Genomic DNA, 23,992 nt, shown 5'->3' with positions numbered 1-23,992 from the left:
TTAGCAAACAAAACCTAAACATGGTAAATGTTAGTCTTTTGGGAGGAAACTTCTTGGTGTCGTATATTTGTGTCAGCTCATGTGAATGTTATTTTGAAACTATGTGTCATTACTGCTGTACAATGTGATAGAAAGAGGATTGAAATTTTCTAGCCCCGTGACGTTCTGTGTGGTGCAGCAGATGAGGTCCTTCAAGTGCTGAAGAATGACAGATTGAAGGATAAAGAGAGAAAAAGAGAAGTAGAAGATTTACTGGGTGGGTTGGCGGAGGAGAGGTTTGCAGTTCTTGTCAACCTCGGGAAGAAAATTACTGATTGGGGACAGGAGAAGATGCAGACAGGTAGGTAACTTCTTCCATCTGTAGACAACAAGCATTTCATTTGGACGTCCTCTTTGCTATGTACACATAGCTCATACACGGGAGTGTTTGACCTTTTTGCAAGCTATTTATTGTAGAGTCAAGTTTGTTGCCTTGTCGTCTTTGGAGAGGACAAGGCCACAATAAGTATTCAAAGTTCACATTGGATGAAATTGGAAAACATTGATATGTAAAATTATTCTTGCGTTGTTGATTCAAGTTCATTGACACAAGCAGTACAAATTGATGTTCAATGTATTATTCAAATCAAGAAAAAAATACCTGCTAAGGTGAGTAAAATGGCTGTGTTGAATTCATCAAATTTATATGTACTTTACAATTTTCAGATGACAATATTGATGAGACATATGGTGTGAATGTACAGTTTGAAGAATCTGAAGATGAGGTGAGTAAAATTATTGGAAAACCCTCCAGAATCTTGTTCAATATAATATTTTGGATAACAAAGACCCACTTAGCCACAATACTGGTGTTGTGATCTAAAACTTCAGTGAAATTTGGCCTCAGTCCCAAACAGAAAATTACCTACTTGTATATTTTCTGAAAATGTAATGGAAGTTTTACCAAAAGAAAACTTAAGTATGAGATTTTTATGTAAAATTTGAGCAGGTCAGGCTTAAAATAAAAATTGATTTGTTTGATGTACTCTGACCGGCCCGTCAAATTTGCCCCGGTCCGATTATTTTTTCCGCACTTGGATTTTTTTTTTTTTTTGGCTTCCTGGAAAGTAGATTTTCTTCAAATTAGTTTTAAACTTCATGCCATTTTTAGCTCACCTGAGCTGAAAGCTCAAGTGAGCTTTTCTGATTGCCTGTTGTCAGTCTGTCTGCAAACTTTTTACATTTTCAACTTCTTTTTTACTTTTGAAGATTTCTGACACAATAAAGGTTAATTTACTAATTGATGATTTATGAATTAAAAGATTTTGATGATTACAGGATGATGGTGATGTTTATGGTGAAGTCAAAGAAGATGCAGAAGAAGAGGATGATGATGAAGAAGGAGTAGAAGCTAATTTAAATGAAACCCTACACACCAATGTAAGTACTCCATACACACCAATGTAAGTACTCCACTCCATACACACCAATGTAAGTACTCCATACACACCAATGTAAGTTCTCCACTCCATACACACCAATGTAAGTACTCCATACACGCCAATGTAAGTACTCCACTCCATACACACCAATGTAAGTACTCCATACACACCAATGTAAGTACTCCATACACACCAATGTAAGTACTCCATTCACACCAATGTAAGTACTCCATACACACCAATGTAAGTACTCCATTCACACCAATGTAAGTACTCCACTCCATACACACCAATCTAAGTACTCCACTTCATACACATCACTGTAAGTTCTCCATTCTCTATCAAACCTTGATTATAATGAGCACTGAGGTGAAATATTTTTGTTTATAGTTGGCTGGAGAAGATGGGATTAACAAATCAGATTCAGGACTCCACCCTCGAGATATCGATGCCTTTTGGCTTCAGAGAAAACTCAGCAAACACTACCCTGATGACCCGACGATGGCCCAGACTAAGGCCGGAGAGCTCCTCCAGATTCTCAAGGTAAGGGCCAGTCCAGGGGGTGGGATTCTTGTGTCCTAGGAAGTTGGCATTATGGGGGGGGGGGGGGGGGGGGTGTCCTTATGTCAAAAAAAGTCTGCATGAATGATGTCATGTTCCAATATATGCCAATCTGGAGGTGCTATCAACATATCCCCAAAAAACCAGTCCATTGATATTATCATAGTGTACCAAGAAACTAGCCCGGGAGTGTGTGTTATCATAATGTGCCAAGAAACCAGTGCTTAGTGTTATAATAGTGTCCCAAGAAACCAGTGCTTGGTGTTATAATAGTGTCCCAAGAAACCAGTGCTTAATGTTATAATAGTGTCCCAAGAAACCAGTGCTTGGTGTTATAATAGTGTCCCAAGAAACCAGTGCTTGGTGTTATAATAGTGTCCCAAGAAACCAGTGCTTGGTGTTATAATAGTGTCCCAAGAAACCAGTGCTTAATGTTATAATAGTGTCCCAAGAAACCAGTGCTTGGTGTTATAATAGTGTCCCAAGAAACCAGTGCTTGGTGTTATAATAGTGTCCCAAGAAACCAGTGCTTGGTGTTATAATAGTGTCCCAAGAAACCAGTGCTTGGTGTTATAATAGTGTCCCAAGAAACCACCAGCCCAGGGGTTGTTATCACACTAAGAAATCAGCCTGGAAGTGGTATCTCCATGTCTTAAGTCAAAACAAACAATGGTTTAATGTTTTAACCAGTTTCTCATAGCTGTACTACGGTGATTAATAGCTGTATATTTAGTTTTCCTTGTCCTATAAAACTTGAAATTTGTTTAAGTTTATCCTCGCCTGAATTCAGTGCGTACATGTATATATCATGTGCACAGGTAGAATCCTGTAGTAGTCTTAAAACACTTACTTGATAATTTTATTTTTACAGTGTTTGCATATAACTATATTTTGGTCACAGAAAATCAAGGTGATAGTCATTGTTATTTGAAAAATTATTTATTTACAAGATAGAGATACAAAGAGCATGATCTTCTCAAAACTGATGTTATTAACAGATCTTTCTTTGAAATTTTCTTGATGAGAGGCATGAAGTAAATGTAGTTTACCCATTATGATTCAGTGTATAGACTTGAATAATTAGGTGTTGATTAACTCAGAAACTCTTGTTTTAAATGTGTGGAAAATGCTGATTTTCTTGCATTTTTAGCTCACCTGAGCCTTCAAAGTGAGCTTTTTCTGATCAAAATTTATCCATTGTTGGCGGTGGTGGCACGTTGTAAACTTTTCACATTTTCTTCTCCAGAATAACTAGGTCAATTTCAACCAAACTTGACACAAAGCATCCTTAGGTGAAGGGTTTTCAAGTTTGTACAAATGAAGGGCCATGCCCCTTTCAAAGGGGTGATAATCACAAAAATGCAAAAATAAGGTGGGGTCATTTAAAATTTTTCTCAAGAACCACTGGGTAATGTGTGAAACTAAATTTTCAATCCTGTAGACATTTAGTCTACAATCATTTTATTTCCTATAGACCACCCCAAATTCCTATAAACCGAAATAAAAACACTAAAATTAGCACATGAAAACTAATTGCTGCAGATGCAAGGATGTTGCAAATATTACAAACATTGATTGGTCAGCTATTTTCGCATTTTAAAAGGACAGTTTCAGAAAGTTTGCATTCACCAGGTCCCCAATCTCTTCACAGAAGTTCTGTCTTTTGGTCACAATAGGGTCCAAAGTTTTAATTGCAAATGTATGAAAAATCTTCAGAAATGGGCCAAGGTGACTCAGGTGAGCGATGTGGCCCATGTGTCTCTTGTTTAAGAAAGGAAAGGTAATGCAGTTGAATTATGATGTCATATAAAGTTTCACACAAAATGCATGGCTTAGGCCAATTCAACTAAATTGATAGATTATCATCCCTGCCCGCCCCTCAAAAATTGGCCTGCCCGGAATTTTTTTTATTTTGCTGAACCTGCGAATTCCAGAAAACTTTCCATGTCTGACTCCGGTATTTACACGTCTTGTTTACATTTCCGGTATAGCAAGGTGAAAAGCCACATGTAGAAAATAGATCATATGGTTTTCTTGATTTCTTACGGGCGTAAATTAAAGGAATGGATTAATGTTCTTCATATCTTGAAGAAGTTTGGTATCTTTCTCTGTTTGAAATCAAAGCTTAACCTGGAATTGGTTTGTGAAATAAGCATAAATTGATATCCATCAGGTATTAAATGATGCACTTCTGTTGACAAAAACTCGTTTGGCATTATTATTTTTCTCAGGAAATGAAAATTAAAAAATAAAATCCTCCCACCCACCCCATACTTTTTGGTGACCCTGGATGATAATCTACTAATTAAGTTGAATTGGCCTTATTGTGGGATATTGATAGAGTGTGGACTTTTCAGTCATTGAGTAATCAAGTTAAAGTGAAATTCTTCTACTGAGCATTGCTATATGTGGATATATAATTGATCATATCTAGTTGTTTAAGCTATGCACTGCAGAGTCTTGACGATGATGTTAACATCTTCACCACCAGATGCACGATCTTTGTTCTTGTATGATGTTAACATCTTCATCACCAGACACATGGTGGTCTTTGTTCTTGTATGAGATTAACATCTTCATCACCAGACACATGGTGGTCTTTGTTCTTGTATGATGTTAACATCTTCATCACCAGACACATGGTGGTCTTTATTCTTGTATGAGATTAACATCTTCATCACCAGACACATGGTGATCTTTGTTCTTGTATGAGATTAACATCTTCATCACCAGACACATGGTGGTCTTTATTCTTGTATGAGATTAACATCTTCATCACCAGACACATGGTGGTCTTTGTTCTTGTATGATGTTAACATATTCATCACCAGACACATGGTGGTCTTTGTTCTTGTAAATTTGGTCTAGTTTTATGAAGGATGACTGATTATTTAACCTCCTTCTTCTACAGACTGCGGGAGACGACAGAGAGGTGGAGAACCAGCTTGTCATGCTGCTGGGCTTCGACATGTTCGACTTCATCAAAGTCCTTCGACAACACAGACAAATGAGTAATCATTAGATATGGATAAATGGATGCCAGTATTCATGGCTACAAATAGGGCTGTTTATTGATATTATAAATAGAAATTCAAATTATAAAATGGAACTTTACTCTAGTTTTGTTCTGTACAGTATTGTTACATCTCTCTGATTTTATTTTAGTTCTTTACAGTAGTATTGTAACATCTCTCTGACTTTACTTTAGTTCTGTTCTGTACAGTTTGGTAACATATCTCTTGAGTTTATTTTAGTTCGGTACAGTATTGTAACATCTCTCTGACTTTACTTTAATTCTGTTTTGTATAGTATTGTAAAATCTCTCTGACTTTATTTTAGTTCTGTACTGTACAATGCTGGCCCAAGCTCAGACTAATGATGAGAAAAAGAGCATTGAGGAGAAGATGTCATCAGATAACGAGTTGTCAGGGTACCTCAGAGCACTCGGGGCGACGGACAAAGAGGACCTTGTGACAGAAGAACGAACGAGGCGCCAACAAGTCCGACAGAGCAGGGTAGCTGCAGACATTGAGGCCATGGATGTAGACCAAAGCCAGGTACATGTACTGTATGTCAAAAGTGGATTAGAGACAGAGGTTTTTTTTTTTAAAGAAGTGGAAGGATTTTACATACCTGTCAATTAGCAGTCAAAGGTCGATTAGAAACAGAGAGGTTTTATAAAGAGATGGAGGGGTTTTATAAAGAGAGACGGGTGGGGGGGGGGGGGGGGGGCATAAAGAAAGAGACAGAAACAGCTGTTTTATAAAGAGATGGAGGGGATTTATATAAAGAGTTGGAGGGGTTTATAAAGAGACAGAGAGATTTTATAAAGAGATAGACAGGTTTTATAAAGAGAAAGAGGGGATTTATAAAGAGATGAAGGGGTTTTATAAAGAGATGGAGGGGATTTATAAAGAAATGGGTTTAATAAAGAGATGGAGGCCCGGGTTGTTTAAAGAGACAGAGGGGTTTTATGTAGCTGCATAACTGTAGCTCTCTGAAAAAATATTTTGACATAACAGAGAGCTACAGAGCCACCCCTTATAAAAACCTTCGATTTACGTCGCACAAAAAGTTGCACACGGTTGAGGCCTTATATCGTTGTATTCTTGAGTTGCTGTTTCATATATTTAATATCAAAAAATTCTTAACATATTTTCCTACTATACTTGTGTCTAAACATACCTTCAAATATTCATTAAAGCCCCATACGACCTGAAAACTCCCAGCTTCAAATGATTTCGTTTATTGACGTAGCCATGTTAGGTAGCCGGGTCAATTCGAATCCTGGTTAATTTCCATACTTGCACAATAACGTCTAGATGTGAATTCATATCCCCACAAATATTTTAGCTAAATATTTCAAATAATGTATCATCCCAGTGCCTTTAAAAAATAATTATTCTAATAGCTAAACTCACGGCAATGCGGCTTTCATTAGTCTGGTTCGGTCTCCATCCCTGCCACACGAGTGTTAAGGACTTTAGTAGCATTTTCATGAATCAAGAGCTTATTTTACCTTTAGAAAAACTTTATTTTTTTAATTTCTATAAATTATTCGTATTGATGATAAATGAAAAGCGAATACATAACATATAACGAATTTTATGAATATATACCAACAACAACAGGGTACGAATTGACCCGGGTACCTAACATGGCTACGTCAATAAACGAAATCATTTGAATCTGGAAGTTTTCAGGTCGTATGGGGCTTTAATGAATATTTGAAGGTATGTTTAGACACAAGTATAGTAGGAAAATATGTTAAGAATTTTTTGATATTAAATATATGAGACAGCAACTCAAGAATACAACGATATAAGGCCTCAACCGTGCGCAGCTTTTTGTGCACTGTAAATCGAAGGTTTTTATAAGAGGTGGCTCTGTAGCTCTCTGTTATGTCAAAATATTTTTTCAGAGAGCTACAGTTCTGCAGCTAGGTTTTATGAAGAGACAGGTGGTTTAATAAAAAGACAGGGTTTTTATAAAGAGATGGAGTTAGTTTTATAAAGGGACAGAGGGGTTTTGTAAACCTGTTAATTAGCAATGAAGAGTTCTTTAAAGGTGTGATTAGAAGGTTAACTTGGGATAGTTTCTGTAACCATGGTAGATAGGAAATTAGCAATTAAGGAGCCACAGATAACATGGGTAATGTCTATAATCACAGTAGAAAACTCCAAAGACAGACGCTAGTGAATATTGAGATCAGGTCAGTGAAAATCAAAAATTGAGATGTGTGATGAGTTTGTAGATTTTTTGTAAGGGCTATTCCAGAAATAAATACATGGGGGGGTCGGGAGACACCTTTTGTATATACCAAGCACCCATAAAAAAAATAAAAAATTACCCCATGACCCATCAAATTAATAAACTCATTTTACAATGACCCATCTAATAAAAAAAAAAAACTAACCAGACCCACCACAAAAATATTTTTAAAAATGAAAACGGTACAAATCTCGCAAGGTTTTTGGGACAAACATTCTAGTCAATGACGCGGTAATGCCTGTGCGACATTGTATCACAGTAGTTCTGAAGAAATGATGTCACATCAACAATCAAAGGCATCTATGGCGGGAATGTTGGAAAGATTGGGAGTCCAAACGATGCTATTATCATGAAATGGGTATGGATATGTTTTTCCACAAATCGTTCGTCTTCTAATGGAGCCCGCGCCCGGAGGCCTCTATATCACCATCACACCGACTGATAAATATAACGCATCGGTACCCTCGTATAAATCAACTAAGGTTTGCCTATTTTTATTAGAAAACGGAATACCTATTGGTTTCAAAATATTCCCAAAATCGATGCACTGTAAACTGTAATAATCTACAGAACAGAGTTCGCCGCCATCACGCCCAAAGGGACCCTTCTAAACGCGCCTCTAATTTGAAGAGTGCCGTAATGGAAAGTTATGCGCTGCAAAGAGCGACAACTCGAATAGTTCTATGTTACTTCCGATTTCCGATTTCGAAAGCAGCATTTCGAAAGCACGTTTTCAATTTTCCCTCCGACGTTTTGTAACCAACACGACAAGAGCGACAATAAAAATATTCTGAAAACACAACACCCACGTGGCACAAAATAAAACAATAGAAACTACCCATAATAAATATTTTTTTAACAGTCCAACCACGGACCAATTAAAATATGAAAAAATACGACCACCCACACAAAAAAATATCATTTGCCGCCCGACCCCCCCATTTGATCATTTCTGGAACAGCCCTAAGTGAATAGTGTACATGTAAATAAAATATTGCTTTTAGATATTTTAACTGTCTTATTTGCATAGATTTACCATCAGAATCAAAATAGACTGATAGATAAAATAAATGTTAAGGCATCTTAGTTTGTTTATTTTTTGAAGTAAATAGTGATAAATTATATATTATTGTAACTATCAAGGTAACATGTATGTAAATTGTGTGAATATTCAACACACAACTTGTTGAAACATGAACTATGGTCGCATTCCTCAAATTAGAAATGTATTGTCCCACTTACTGTCCTATGAAAATGACTTTAGTTACTAGTAAATGAAATATTACCAATTAATACAAACTAAATGTAGTGTCAGTAAATATGAAAGATCAGCAATGTATAGATTGCAATCTAAACCATGGAAGATGAAAGATTATCATTCAATTGTTTTGTAGCAAAAACTTGGAGCAGTGAATCTCCTTGACCTTGAAGACTTGACCTTTGGCCAGGGCAGTCGTCTGATGGCTAACAAACGATGTCAGCTTCCTGATGGGTCATACAGGAAGCAGAGGAAAGGTAACATGTGCTTTATGATCAGGTAACAAAAGAAGTAACACATCGTGCTTTATGATCAGGTAACAAAAAAATTAACACATCGTGCTTTATGATCAGGTAACAATAAAATTAACACATCATGCTTTATGATCAGGTAACAATAAAATTAACACATCGTGCTTTATGATCAGGTAACAATAAAATTAACACATCGTGCTTTATGATCAGGTAACAAAAAAATTAACACATCGTGCTTTATGATCAGGTAACAATAAAATTAACACATCATGCTTTATGATCAGGTAACAATAAAATTAACACATCGTGCTTTATGATCAGGTAACAATAAAATTAACACATCGTGCTTTATGATCAGGTAACAATAAAATTAACACATCGTGCTTTATGATCAGGTAACAAAAAAATTAACACATCGTGCTTTATGATCAGGTAACAAAAAAATTAACACATCGTGCTTTATGATCAGGTAACAATAAAATTAACACATCGTGCTTTATGATCAGGTAACAAAAAAATTAACACATCGTGCTTTATGATCAGGTAACAATAAAATTAACACATCATGCTTTATGATCAAGTAACAATAAAATTAACACATCGTGCTTTATGATCAGGTAACAAAAAAATTAACACATCGTGCTTTATGATCAGGTAACAATAAAATTAACACATCGTGCTTTATGATCAGGTAACAAAAAAATTAACACATCGTGCTTTATGATCAGGTAACAATAAAATTAACACATCATGCTTTATGATCAAGTAACAATAAAATTAACACATCGTGCTTTATAATCAGGTAACAATAAAAGTAACACATCGTACTTTATAATCAGGTAACAATAAAATTAACACATCGTGCTTTATAATCAGGTAACAATAAAAGTAACACATTGTGCTTTATAATCAGGTAACAATAAAATTAACACATCGTGCTTTAATCAGGTAACAATAAAATTAACACATCATGCTTTATAATCAGGTAAGGGCTATTCCAGAAATAAATACATGGGGGGGTCGGGAGGCACCTTTTGTATATACCAAGCACCCATAAAAAAAAATAAAAAATTACCCCATGACCCATCAAATTAATAAACTCATTTTACAATGACCCCATCTAATAAAAAAAAAAAAAACTAACCAGACCCACCACAAAAATATTTTTAAAAATGAAAACGGTACAAATCTCGCGAGGTTTTCGGGACAAACATTCTAGTCAATGACGCGGTAATGCCTGTGCGACATTGTATCACAGTAGTTCTGAAGAAACAATGTCACATCAACAATCAAAGGCATCTATGGCGGGAATGTTGGAAAGACTGGGAGTCCAAACGATGCTATTATCATGAAATGGGTATGGATATGTTTTTCCACAAATCGTTCGTCTTCTAATGGAGCCCGCGCCCGGAGGCCTCTATATCACCATCACACCGACTGATAAATATAACGCATCGGTACCCTCGTATAAATCAACTAAGGTTTGCCAATTTTTATTAGAAAACGGAATACCTATTGGTTTCAAAATATTCCCAAAATCGATGCACTGTAAACTGTAATAATCTACAGAACAGAGTTCGCCGCCATCACGTCCAAAGGGACCCTACTAAACGCGCCTCTAATTTGAAGAGTGCTGTAATGGAAAGTTATGCGCTGCAAAGAGCGACAACTCGAATAGTTCTATGTTACTTCCGATTTCGAAAGCACGTTTTCAATTTTCCCTCCGATGTTTTGTAACCAACACGACAAGAGCGACAATAAAAATATTCTAAAAACTCAACACCCACGTGGCACAAAATAAAACAATAGAAACTACCCACTACCCATAATAAATATTTTTTTAACAGTCCAACCACGGACCAATTAAAATATGAAAAAATACGACCACCCACACAAAAAAATATCGTTTGCCGCCCGACCCCCCCATTTGATCATTTCTGGAACAGCCCTAACAATAAAATTAACACATCATGCTTTATAATCAGGTAACAAAAAAATTAACACATCGTGCTTTATAATCAGGTAAGAATAAAATTAACACATCATGCTTTATGATCAAGTGACAATAAAAGTAACACATTTTGCTTTTTAATCAGGTAACAATTTGCAAAAGTTCAAGATTGTAAATACACAAAACAATTGATTTATCAAATTTCATCTTGATATATATGTAGACATAACAATGAATTCAGTAGAATTGATCTCAATAAACAGGTGTATAGTATGCAAGGTCTACTAAACCCAGTCCTGTCTGTGCATGATGCAGCTGTAGAGTTTATAAAACTGTACTGTACTGTTAAAAAATAGTTTGTACATTTGAGAATATTCAGTTTCTGATTTCACTTTCAGGTTACGAAGAAGTTCATGTACCAGAGCTAAAACCAAAGACTTTTGAAACGGATGAGGTCAGTCTTTTTCTATATCATCATGTTGGTTTTGTGCATGAACGCACTGCAGCTCAGAGATCTGTTACTAGACATAAGAACAGGGTCATTACTTAGGAATCCCTTTTAAAGGACTAGACATAAGAACAGGATCGTTACTAAGAATCCCTTTGTTCATTAAAAAGCCACTGGCAAAAATGTTAGCATATTGATGAAAGAAATAAGTGAATAGACAATAGAACGTTAAAAATATTTTGGAAATCAGACAGGTCTTTAGAATTTTAGATGATTATGATAGATAAGTTTTCTGTAGTTCAGACAAGTTAATTTTGCACTCGGATTAAAAATAGCAATGGAGTGACCAGAGACTTGAACACAAAACACGGCATTTGAACGACAGCACGACGTTTTAACCGGCAAATGTTGGCTAGCAAATAGCACCTTGTCAAATTTACCATATATTGAGTCATTTTGGTGGGCTAAAGATATTGGATTTTTTGGCGGATGAGGAAAATGCTTAAAAAAATAGTGCTAATATTTCAAACTACATTTTCAGAAATATCCGCTAGATTTTCCTGATGCCAAAGTAACCCAATATATGGAAGTTCTTTACAGATTTTTTTTATGCTTTACATCAGTATCCATCAAGAATCTGTATCAGAATATCACTGTTGAACTGCATTATTAGAATTAAATGGAGGAGAAATAAGACATTTCGTACAGACATTATTATGAAGTCTTTCATCTTGGGTTTTCAGACCTTACTGCCAATAGACAGACTTCCAAAGTACGCACAGCCAGCCTTTGAGGGATTCAAATGTCTGAACCGCATACAGAGCCGATTGTGGAAATCATGTATGGAGTCTGATCAGAACCTCCTGTTGTGTGCCCCCACGGTATGTCACTAAATTTGTTTCACTCTACCCGTTGCGCATTTACAGTATGTCTCTAAATTTGTTTTGCTTCACCCTCTGTGTGCCCCTACAATACATTACAATTTGATTGGATTTTTCCAGGGAGCTGGTAAGACCAATGTGGCATTACTGTGTATGCTGAGAGAGATTGGAAAACACATCAACACTGACGGCACCATTAACACGGATGAATTCAAAATCATTTACATAGCCCCCATGAAGTCTTTAGTTCAGGAAATGGTGGGCAGCTTTGGAGAGGTGAGCATTTGGTTGATTGATTGTATATTGTTTAACGTCCTGCTTGAGACTTTTTCACTCATGTGGAGATGTCACCATTGCCAGTGAAGGGCTGCAAAATTTAGGTCTATGCTCGGTGCTTGCAGTCTTTAAGCAGGGAGGGGTCATTGACATGCCACACTTGCTGTGACATAGGACCTCGTTTTTTTACTGTCTCATCCGAAGGACCACCCCATTTAGTCGCCTCTTACAAGCAGGGGGTACTGAGGACCTATTCTAATCCGGATGCCCACGGGTAGTGAGCATTTGGAAGTTAGATATAAAGTTAAACTAGGCATGATTGTCACTTTTTTTTCAGTAGTCACTTTACTTACAGTCAGTTTAATTCAAATCAATGAATTTGTCCATATGAATTTAGTATCTGATCTGATTTTAACATTGTCAACACCCATCATTTTAAACCCAAACCATCAGTTTGGCTGCATTCAGTGGCCATTTCGTCCAGCCACATGACCCACATCTTTTGTTTTTTTATTTCAAACTTCGTGGAGTGCTAAAAAGCTGAAACTTTTTCCAAATGACAAGTACTGCATTTTTAGTAGGGGTGAAACGATACAGTACCTTCTCGATTCGATTTTCGATACTTTAGTCTCGATTCGATGATTTTCGATTCGATACAATAGCATGTACCAAATTCTTTATAATGCTAAGATTTTTTTAATGTTTTGTTGTATTTATTACTCTCTGCAAATAAATTCTACATACATGTAATGTAAAAACGTTTAACATAGAGCAACACTCTTATCACTTGTCCTAAAGCCAAAATGTCGCCATACCCAGGATTTAAACACTGGGGTGCATTTTTCAACTCAACTGCATCCATTTTGATACAGCAAAGTTTACTCGTATGTTGATTGGGCAATTTTCAATTCAACTGGCTAATCAGAAACCATGTTATCAAGAGGAATGTGTGCTATGATTTTAGAACTGCATCGAACTGAAACAGACCCTGAATAAATCGAATATCGAATCGAGACCACTACATCGCGATTCGGTCGCATCGCGATGCATAGTTTCACCCCTAATTTTTAGGTCTCTTACTCATTTGTTGGTCGTAAACTTTTGACAATTTTCAGCTTTGGAATGGCTGAACCAATTTCAGTCAATTTTGGTATATACATGTAACATCCGTAGGTCAAGGGGAACAAAATTGTAAATTTCATGGACTTTACCTACCTGGGGTCTTAAGGGTCTGGCCAAAATTATTGTACTCTTCTGGGTCTTAAGTTGGTCAAATATTGAAAATGCTTTATATCCTAAAATTGTTTTTTCTTCTGGACATCAAGAAGGCAAATTGTTTGCATGATTGTAATGAGCACTGAGCCAGATAGTGAAATTTTAGACCTTTTGGTTCAGGCACCGATGTTGGGCTAGTTAGTGATGAAACGATTGTCGCCGACAATCGATTGTTGATCGTTTTTGACTCGTCGATTCCGATTATCGATTCCATTTTTCATAATCGATTGTCGCCCGAATACAATCCTATTAAACAAATCAACTACGTATATATCATTCAATACATTTGAAAAGGAAGAAGGCTTTAGATTTCATCATCATTATCATTATCATGGATATTGAAATCAATTCAATAATTATGAAGTTGATTATCCGAGATTCTTCTGACTCTTATCCCCGCTTTTAAATTACGACATGTGCGGGGGAGAGTCAGAGCGGACTCAATAATGAAGACTTGTGGGAATTCAGCTAGTGTCGCTGCTTTGCCTACCGTTTACATTTTTATTTCACTGATCTAGATAGGATTCAGTTATCGGATGAGTATTCCTCAGGTTAATCATGGCTAATTTGACGCCGTAGAAATTTTGTGTATTTTTGTGCTAACGTCATGCGCAAAGAACTCGAAAGGTGAGGAAGCGACCAAAGTCAAAGTGATGCTTCATTCGTCAGTGATGGAGCTTTTTACACGGCAATAGCATCAATTTAGTCATGGTTAACTTGTAGAATAATCATCCGATAACAGAATCCTTGCATCTTGGATGGTAAATCCACGAAATAAAGTTGTAAAAGGTGGCAATGCAGTGACACTAGCTGGTGTCGCTGAATTCCCACTTTTTATTATAGAGTCCGCTCTGACTTTCCCGCACATGTCACGATATAAAAGCGGGGTAAGAGTAAAAGGAATCTCGGATTAGTTGATAACTTGATATATATCCCAACCAATGGAAACCAAAGTCGAACGTCTGAAAACTTTAAAGTTTCTTTAAACTAAAGCCAATCTGGATGTCATGGCTAGAAGAAAAAAACCCATTTTATTCCTCGTAAATAAGCTAATAGATGTGTGTATGTTGCACATATCCATAAAACTAAAAGGAAATAACCCCAAAATAATGAACATTTGTTAACTACAGTACATGTAAATACTGATTATATCGATCATTGATCGATCTAGTTCTTCCGATTTTGACCGATAATCGATATCATTATGAAATTTTCCAGATTATTCAACACTGCTAGTTAGATTATATATACATGATGATTGTATTGAAAATGCAATAGAAAATCCATATATCAAGCAAACAAACTGTCTTTATGATTGATCATGAAAAATGTGAAATTTGTGAATCTTGGGTTAAGGTCCCAGGGTGGGGCTAAGTTGATCATATGTTGAAAATGCAATATATTTTACTCCTTGACATAAAGCAGGAAAACTATTTGAATGATTATAATGAGCCCTCTTTAAAACCTGTAAAGAGTCATCAATTGCCATTTTAGAACTCAAAGTAAGTTTTTTCCGAGGATATTTTTGTGTTTTAAGAACACATCTTGTTATACCCCCCGCAACAAGTTGTGGGGGGGGGGGTATACTGGAATCGGGTTGTCCGTCTGTCTCCGTCCGTCCGTCCGTCTGTAGACGCAATGGTTTCCGGGCTTTAAAGCATTATCCTTTCTACCTACCGTCACCATATCATATATATGGACTACCCATGGGATGAAGATGTTCCCTATCGATTTTGGGGTAAAAAGGTCAAAGGTCAAACGCACTGGACATCGAAGTAGCAATATGGTTTCCGGGCTCTAAAGCGTTATCCTTTCCACCTACCGTCACCATATCATGCATATGGACTACCCATGGGATGAAGATGTTCCCTATCGATTTTGGGGTCAAAGGGTCAAAGGTCAAGTGCACTGGACATCGAAGTAGCAATATGGTTTCAGGGCTCTAAAGCGTTATCCTTTCCACCTACAGTCACCATATCGTACATATGGACTACTCATGGGATGAAGATGTTCCCTATCGATTTTGGGGTCCAAAGGTCACGCACACTGGACATCGAAATAGCAATATGGTTTCCGGGCTCTAAAGCGTTATCCTTTCCACCTACAGTCACCATATCATACATATGGACTACCCATGGGATGAAGATGTTCCCTATCGATTTTGGGGTCAAAAGGTCAAAGGTCACGCGCACTGGACATCGAAGTAGCAATATGGTTCGGTTTGTCATGCCATTTGTTTTTTACACTCAGAAAAGAGGTAGTTTATACCTATTACCAACACCCTTTGGGAGATTGGGGTAAGCGGGGGGTATTCTTAGTGAGCATTGCTCACAGTACCTCTTGTTTTATACTGTTGCAGAATATTAGAATTTAGCTTAAATATGCAGAACAGAAAAATTATTATACATTTTGCAGTCCTTGGGGCTAGTGATACTTTTAGTTTACTTAATACTCAGATGATCGATAAGACCTCTGACCTAATGTTTGTTTTTACAGAGGTTGAAATCGTATGGAATTAAGGTGAAGGAGCTGACCGGTGACCACCAGCTGACCAAGGAACAGATCACCAACACTCAGATCATAGTATGCACCCCAGAAAAATGGGACATCATCACCAGGAAGGGGGGCGAGCGAACCTACACTCAGCTCGTCAGGCTCATGATATTTGTGAGTATACTCAGTTCTCATCAATGATTCTCTTTGATCATGATATTTGTGAGTTCACTCTGATCTCCCCAATGAGTTCTCTTTGATCGTGATGTTTGTGAGTTCACTCAGATCTCCCTAATGAGTTCTCTTTGATCATGATATTTGTGAGTTCACTCAGATCTCCCTAATGAGTTCTCTTTGATCGTGATGTTTGTGAGTTCACTCAGATCTCCCCAATGAGTTCTCTTTGATCGTGATGTTTGTGAGTTCACTCAGATCTCCCTAATGAGTTCTCTTTGATCGTGATATTTGTGAGTTCACTCAGATCTCCCTAATAAGTTCTCTTTGATCGTGATATTTGTGAGTTCACTCAGATCTCCCTAATGAGTTCTCTTTGATCATGATGTTTGTGAGTTCACTCTGATCTCCCCAATGAGTTCTCTTTGATCGTGATGTTTGTGAGTTCACTCAGATCTCCCTAATGAGTTCTCTTTGATCATGATATTTGTGAGTTCACTCAGATCTCCCTAATGAGTTCTCTTTGATCGTGATGTTTGTGAGTTCACTCAGATCTCCCTAATGAGTTCTCTTTGATCATGATATTTGTGAGTTCACTCAGATCTCCCTAATGAGTTCTCTTTGATCGTGATGTTTGTGAGTTCACTCAGATCTCCCTAATGAGTTCTCTTTGATCATGATATTTGTGAGTTCACTCAGATCTCCCTAATGAGTTCTCTTTGATCATGATGTTTGTGAGTTCACTCAGATCTCCCTAATGAGTTCTCTTTGATCATGATGTTTGTGAGTTCACTCAGATCTCCCTAATGAGTTCTCTTTGATCATGATGTTTGTGAGTTCACTCAGATCTCCCTAATGAGTTCTCTTTGATCGTGATGTTTGTGAGTTCACTCCGATCTCCCTTTCTCTTTGATCATGGTATTTGTTTGCATGTGCTCAGTCGTTTCACACTAATGACATCAGTATCACTGTGCTCAGTCGTTTCACACTAATGACATCAGTATCACTGTGCTCAGTCGTTTCACACTAATGACATCAGTATCACTGTGCTCAGTCGTTTCACACTAATGACATCAGTATCACTGTGCTCAGTCGTTTCACACTAATGACATCAGTATAACTGTGCTCAGTCGTTTCACACTAATGACATCACATGGATAACAAACAAGCACTGTAAAGAAGAAAAGCCCATTTGTAGTAAATACATCTTTAAGTTAATTTTTTAACATTTCAGGATGAGATTCACCTTCTCCATGACGACAGAGGACCCGTGCTGGAGGCTTTAGTGGCCAGGTATCCATCAAATCTCCATAATAATCTGTATCAGTGATAAATGAACCCTGTAGAGTGTGGGATGTTGAAGAGAACTGATTTATTAACATCTTGGATTGACTTAAATAGGATTGTGTATCATTAATAATGAGGTGTTTTCTAGAGCCATGTTATTTGTAAAATTTTGTATGCTGTTACAGGACTATACGAAATATTGAGACAACCCAGGAGGACGTGCGATTGGTCGGGCTCAGCGCTACCCTGCCTAACTACGAGGACGTGGCCACGTTTCTGCGGGTGGACCCAGCGGAGGGGCTGTACTTTTTTGACAACAGTTTCCGACCTGTTCCTCTGGAGCAACAGTTCATTGGGATCACGGAGAAGAAAGCGGTCAAGAGATTTCAAATCATGAATGAGATTGTGTATGAGAAAGTCATGGAGCATGCTGGGAAAAATCAGGTGATCTCTCATTAACTTATATCCAATAAAGTCAAAATCAGCAATAAGTTGTAATCTTTGAATGAATAGAGCAGAATTTTAAACATAAGGATTTTACAGAAGATGCATTGTGAAAAAATTTCTCACTGAAGTAATTCATATCTGATGTACTTGTCGTCTGTACATGTATATTGCTTGTATGCTGTGTAGCACAGGGCTAGATAGGGTCAATACATCATTTAGTGATAACAGTAATTGTTCCATCAATTTTCTGATCGGTAGACTTGCTAAGATTTTAGAGTAAAACATCTTGGTGTTGTGGATGTTATTCATCTTGGTTTCTTTGTTTAAGGTGTTGGTCTTTGTCCACTCAAGGAAGGAGACGGGTAAGACAGCTCGAGCGATCCGCGACATGTGCCTGGAGAAAGACTCCCTGGGAATGTTCCTGAAGGAGGGCTCAGTTTCCACGGAGGTCCTGAGAACTGAGGCAGAACAGGTCGAGGTAAGTGTTTAAGATGTGTTATAGCTACAATATACTATGTGTAGTTATGAGAGTATTTACTGTTGTGCTTTCCACTAGAATGTCACTGAAGGTTGAAATAAGAGCTGTAATTAAAGTTTTTGTCACTTGTGAGGCATGGCAACACTTTTTAGGCATAGCAACATTTATGAGGCATAGCAACACTTGTGAGGTATAGTAAAACTTGTAAGGTATAGCAACACTTGTGAGGCATAGCAACACTTGAGGATTATTTATCATGTGTCTACCTCTGTCCGTGTGTTTGTCTTGCCTACATCTGTATTCTAATTTTCTTGTTGGAGGTTTATTTGATATACATGTAACTACATGTACCATGATTAATTTTGCCATACACTAACACACCCCTTTTCTTGGATCACTCTACAGAGTTTGTTACATAGTACAGTTGTATCTGTCTTTTCTTACTTTGACAGAATCTAGAGCTCAAAGATCTACTGCCATACGGCTTTGGGATCCATCACGCTGGAATGACCAAGTAAGGGAATATCTGTAATTCTTAAAAGATGGGAAATACCCTCAAATATAAGAAAATCTAATTTAACCTGTTAACTTGACACATGCAAATAAGCTTAACTTTAGTTTTGAATACACAAATTGTGTAGGAAACTTAAAGGCATGAAATTATTACCATGGGGGCATTTTGTTGGAAACCTGTCACAATATTGATTAATATACCAGTAAATAACTGTACGTGTAATACCAGTAATTAATGGATTGTAGATCATTACCAGTTATTGAACGTATATTTCAGAGTGGACCGTATTCTGGTAGAAGATCTGTTTGTTGACCGACACATTCAGGTGTTAGTATCTACTTCTACCCTGGCCTGGGGGGTGAATCTACCAGCCCACACAGTCATCATCAAGGGGACTCAGATTTACAACGCTGAGAAGGGACGGTGGGTGGAGCTTAGTGCTCTGGACGTCATGCAGGTAGGTCATATTGAAAATGTGTTATTACATTATTGTACTGCATCCCTTATCTGATTATACTCACCAAAACAAGGGTAAATTCCCTCACCCACAAACAAGGTTATACCCCCTCACACAAACAAGGTTATACTCCCTCACCCACAAACAAGGTTATACTCCCTCACCCACAAACAAGGTTATACCCCCTCACCCACAAACAAGGTTATACCCCTCACCCACAAACAAAGTTAAACCCCCTCACCCACAAACAAGGTTATACCCCTCACCCACAAACAAGGTTAAACCCCCTCACCCACAAAGGTCATACCTCCTCACCCACAAACAAGGTTATACCCCCTCACCCACAAACAAGGTTATACCCCTCACCCACAAACAAGGTTAAACCCCCTCACCCACAAAGGTCATACCTCCTCACCCACAAACAAGGTTATACCCCCTCACCCACAAACAAGGTTATACCCCTCATACACAAACAAGGTTATACCCCTCACCCACAAACAAGGTTATACCCCTCATACACAAACAAGGTTATACCCCTCATACACAAACAAGGTTATACCCCTCATACACAAACAAGGTTATACCCCTCACCCACAAACAAGGTTATACCCCTCATACACAAACAAGGTTATACCCCTCACCCACAAACAAGGTTATACTCCCTCACCCACAAACAAGGTTATACTCCCTCATACACAAACAAGATTAAACCCCTTCATACACAAACAAGGTTATACCCCTCATACACAAACAAGGTTATACCCCCTCATACACAAACAAGATTAAACCCCCTCACCCACAAACAAGGTTATACCCCTCATACACAAACAAGGTTAAACCCCCTCACCCACAAAGGTCATACCTCCTCACCCACAAACAAGGTTATACCCCTCATACACAAACAAGGTTATACCCCCTCACCCACAAGCAAGGCTATGCCCCCTCACACACAAGCAAGGGTACGCACCCTCACCCACAAGCAAGGTTATGCCCCCTCACTCACAAACAAGGTTATACCCCTCATACACAAGCAAGGTTATGCCCCCTCACTCACAAACAAGGTTATACCCCTCATACACAAACAAGGTTATACCCCTCCCCCCACTAACAAGGATATACACCCCCCCCCCCCCCCCCCACCCCCCCAACAAGATAATTTTAGAATGACAAGGTTTGTTAGGAAGGTTTGCAAGAATCACTGTCTGTGTAAATCATGTTGGGTCCATAACATGGTAACAAACAGGTGTTCATACTTAACATGAAGGCTATGACTTGGAAGTGTGTCTTGACACAGATCCAAGGTCATTTGTTCAAGGTTGCTGGGAGAAAATGGTTGGTTTTATGTCTGGACCATTGCATTGTATTTGTGATCTTTTACATCACATTGTTATGAAGGAGCATTAGAAATGAAGGTTGTTTATGACTAAGGGGTTTCTGGTGTCCCTGATCCAAGGTCATTTGCCCATTTCAAGGTCACTGGGAGGAAAAGTGTTTGACAAGCTGTTAACTGCTGACAAATTTTGCTGTGTAATGGACAGTAACAGTGTATTTGATGACATTTATTTTATTCAAAACATACAGTATACCTGTTCATCAACAACTGAATGGTGTGTCACAGTTACTTCAATCTTAAGAATTTGTTTTCTTTTGTAGATGTTTGGAAGGGCTGGTCGTCCGCAATATGACACCAAAGGTGAAGGCATCATGATTACAAACCACAGTGAATTACAGTATTACCTGTCTCTGATGAATCAACAGGTCAGTCACATGATCATCACAAAACATACATGTACATGTACGTGTAGTCACATGATCATCACATGGCATACATGTAGTCACATGATCATCACATGACATACATGTAATGATCATAACATTTTGGCATTTTTTACGGACTTGAGGAAGGTGCATAGAATTTCTGCTTCTGTTTCTTATGTAGAATTTTACTGATATATTTTGTTGAGCTGATTTAAAGTGACAGAATCTCATTATTTCAGTTGCCAATTGAGAGTCAGTTTGTGAGTCGAGTTGCAGATTGCCTGAATGCTGAGTGTGTTCTGGGAACCATACAATCTGTCAAAGAGGCTGTGGATTGGCTGGGTAAGGAATCAACAAATTAGCACCAAAGTGGGACTTGACTCCACAGTTCTTCACTTTCACTTGATTGTCCATGGTTTGTACAGGTCATGGAAAGTCATGGAATTTGGTTTTAGGTCTTGAAAAGTCATGGAATTTTGAGAGAGGTCATGGAAAGTCATGGAATTTCACTTTTTCTGGTTTCAATTTTTGAAAAACTCTATAAATCGATATTGTTTCACCTAATCTGGAACTACTAAAACCAAGTTGGTTTTAATCTGTATCATAAAAGTGCTTCACACAAAGTAATTTCCATTACTGTAAGTGTTTAGATGCGAATGAACAATAGTGCTACAGGTAGTGGCACATGTACCGGTATGCAGTCTGATGAGTCCTGCCTGGGAAATGTGTTTATTCTTTCTTGTGGGAGCGCAAGTTTAAGTGGGCCAGGGCTGTTAAGAGTCATAAACAGAGCGTTTTGCACGGCATGCTTGAAGAAGGTTGATATGGAAAACATGGGGTGGGGGCACTGACTTCATATTGACGTTCAATGAAACATGTAAAACTTCAAGTGGATCAATGAGATTCAAGTAGTTTCATAAAAAATGATATTAAAGAGGAGGGAACTTTAACTGTTCCACCCCACAGTGCAGTTGATTTAGAAACAAATGTATTTGTGGACTATACATACAATAACAATGCATAATTCGTACAAATCAAATGAAAATGTGAACAAACTTTTCAAATTATGTTTCCTGACAGTGCAATTGCTAAGTCATTTTCATGTGGTAAGAAAAAGACTGCGTATTTTGTCATAGTCATCAATCTGTTGTCTTTGAGGTCAAGGAAAAGTCATGGAATTTGATGACAGAAATTCTGTACAAACCATATTATCTGATAGTGTCTGTACAAAATATAAAGCTGCTCTGATATTTGTATGCTGTCAGGTGTAAATTAAAGGAAATCATTGTCTTTTAAGATTTTTTGCAGCTTGACATTTTATTTGTGAGTTCATGTCTGTGACCCCCCCCCCCCCCCCCCCCCCCCCCCCCCCCCCCCCCCCCCTTCCCTCATTCTATAAATTGGACAGTAAATTTACGGAAATGCTCTTGTCATTCAGTAACTGAATTGTGGGTAATGAAAACAATCTTTCACAATATACAGTAACTCCTAAATATCTAACAGTTATGATAATGTAGAGAAATATGACTTTATAAGAATATCTGTAGTGATAAAAAATTCAGACACTGAGAATGCTTTCACCTGCTTGTTTAACTGTGTAAAGAGGAAATGAGGCTGTTTTAAAATCTGGAGATTGTAATGGAGTAATTTTATCATGGCAGGGTACACTTATCTGTACATTAGAATGTTGCGAGCTCCGGCACTGTATGGTGTAAGTCATGACGCACTGAAAGATGACCCACTGCTTCAACAGCGACGGAAAGATCTGATCCACACAGCGGCCTTGACCCTGGATAAAAATAACCTGATTAAATATGACAAAAAGACGGGGCAGATCCAGAGCACGGAGCTAGGGAGAATCGCCAGTCATTATTATTGCACCAACGACACCATCGCTACATACAACCAGCTGCTGAAACCTACACTGAGCGAAATCGAGTTGTTCCGAGTGTTTTCACTGTCCTCGGAGTTCAAACACATCACAGTTAGAGAGGTGAGATACATATTTTCCCCCTATTTTTACGGATGTAGTTTATAGTGCAGCAAAAAAACTGGGGATCACAGAAATATGTACATATAGTACACTAAATTGGTTTTATAAGAAAGGTGGCTATATTCTGTAGTGGTGATATAGAAGTAATTTATAAGAAAGGTGGCTATATTCTGTAGTGGTGATATAGAAGTAATTTATAAGAAAGGTGGCTACATTCTGTAGTGGTGATATAGAAGTAATTTATAAGAAAGGTGGCTACATTCTGTAGTGGTGATATAGAAGTAATTTATAAGAAAGGTGGCTACATTCTGTAGTGGTGATATAGAAGTAATTTATAAGAAAGGTGGCTACATTCTGTAGTGGTGATATAGAAGTAATTTATAAGAAAGGTGGCTACATTCTGTAGTGGTGATATAGAAGTAATTTATAAGAAAGGTGGCTACATTCTGTAGTGGTGATATAGAAGTAATTTATAAGAAAGGTGGCTACATTCTGTAGTGGTGATATAGAAGTAATTTATAAGAAAGGTGGCTACATTCTGTAGTGGTGATATAGAAGTAATTTATAAGAAAGGTGGCTACATTCTGTAGTGGTGATATAGAAGTAATTTATACTGCTACCTGCTTTATGTGAAAATGTGAATTGTTTAATACAGTATGTTGAGTCCTTGTTTAAACGTCCTTTATTATAGTTGAGCAAGGACCCTTATCTTTTCCAAAAAACGTCATAATGAAAAAATGTGACGTTATTTTTGCATAACTGTAAAGAAAAAAGTCTTGGTTACCAATCACGAGT

General features: G+C 37.6%; 1 protein-coding gene across 1 annotated transcript in view; it reads left to right on the top strand.

Moving 5' to 3' along the window:
- The window catches only part of LOC125657764 (U5 small nuclear ribonucleoprotein 200 kDa helicase-like), a 59,214-nt gene that overhangs the window by 6,217 nt on the left and 29,005 nt on the right, over nucleotides 1-23,992 (top strand). The window contains exons 4-22 of the mRNA XM_056149023.1: nucleotides 154-340; nucleotides 706-764; nucleotides 1,318-1,419; nucleotides 1,812-1,964; nucleotides 4,894-4,993; nucleotides 5,322-5,539; nucleotides 8,648-8,768; nucleotides 11,115-11,170; nucleotides 11,908-12,045; nucleotides 12,166-12,321; nucleotides 16,093-16,263; nucleotides 17,498-17,556; nucleotides 17,736-17,994; nucleotides 18,326-18,475; nucleotides 18,928-18,989; nucleotides 19,266-19,446; nucleotides 21,100-21,204; nucleotides 21,444-21,546; nucleotides 22,866-23,197. Coding sequence (XP_056004998.1) covers nucleotides 154-340; nucleotides 706-764; nucleotides 1,318-1,419; nucleotides 1,812-1,964; nucleotides 4,894-4,993; nucleotides 5,322-5,539; nucleotides 8,648-8,768; nucleotides 11,115-11,170; nucleotides 11,908-12,045; nucleotides 12,166-12,321; nucleotides 16,093-16,263; nucleotides 17,498-17,556; nucleotides 17,736-17,994; nucleotides 18,326-18,475; nucleotides 18,928-18,989; nucleotides 19,266-19,446; nucleotides 21,100-21,204; nucleotides 21,444-21,546; nucleotides 22,866-23,197 — 2,712 coding nt within the window. The remainder of the gene's footprint in view (nucleotides 1-153; nucleotides 341-705; nucleotides 765-1,317; nucleotides 1,420-1,811; nucleotides 1,965-4,893; nucleotides 4,994-5,321; nucleotides 5,540-8,647; nucleotides 8,769-11,114; nucleotides 11,171-11,907; nucleotides 12,046-12,165; nucleotides 12,322-16,092; nucleotides 16,264-17,497; nucleotides 17,557-17,735; nucleotides 17,995-18,325; nucleotides 18,476-18,927; nucleotides 18,990-19,265; nucleotides 19,447-21,099; nucleotides 21,205-21,443; nucleotides 21,547-22,865; nucleotides 23,198-23,992) is intronic.

The sequence above is a fragment of the Ostrea edulis genome, chromosome 9, assembly GCF_947568905.1.
Source record: "Ostrea edulis chromosome 9, xbOstEdul1.1, whole genome shotgun sequence".
Taxonomy (NCBI): domain Eukaryota; kingdom Metazoa; phylum Mollusca; class Bivalvia; order Ostreida; family Ostreidae; genus Ostrea; species Ostrea edulis.
This window is presented reverse-complemented; position numbering and strand designations above follow the sequence as displayed.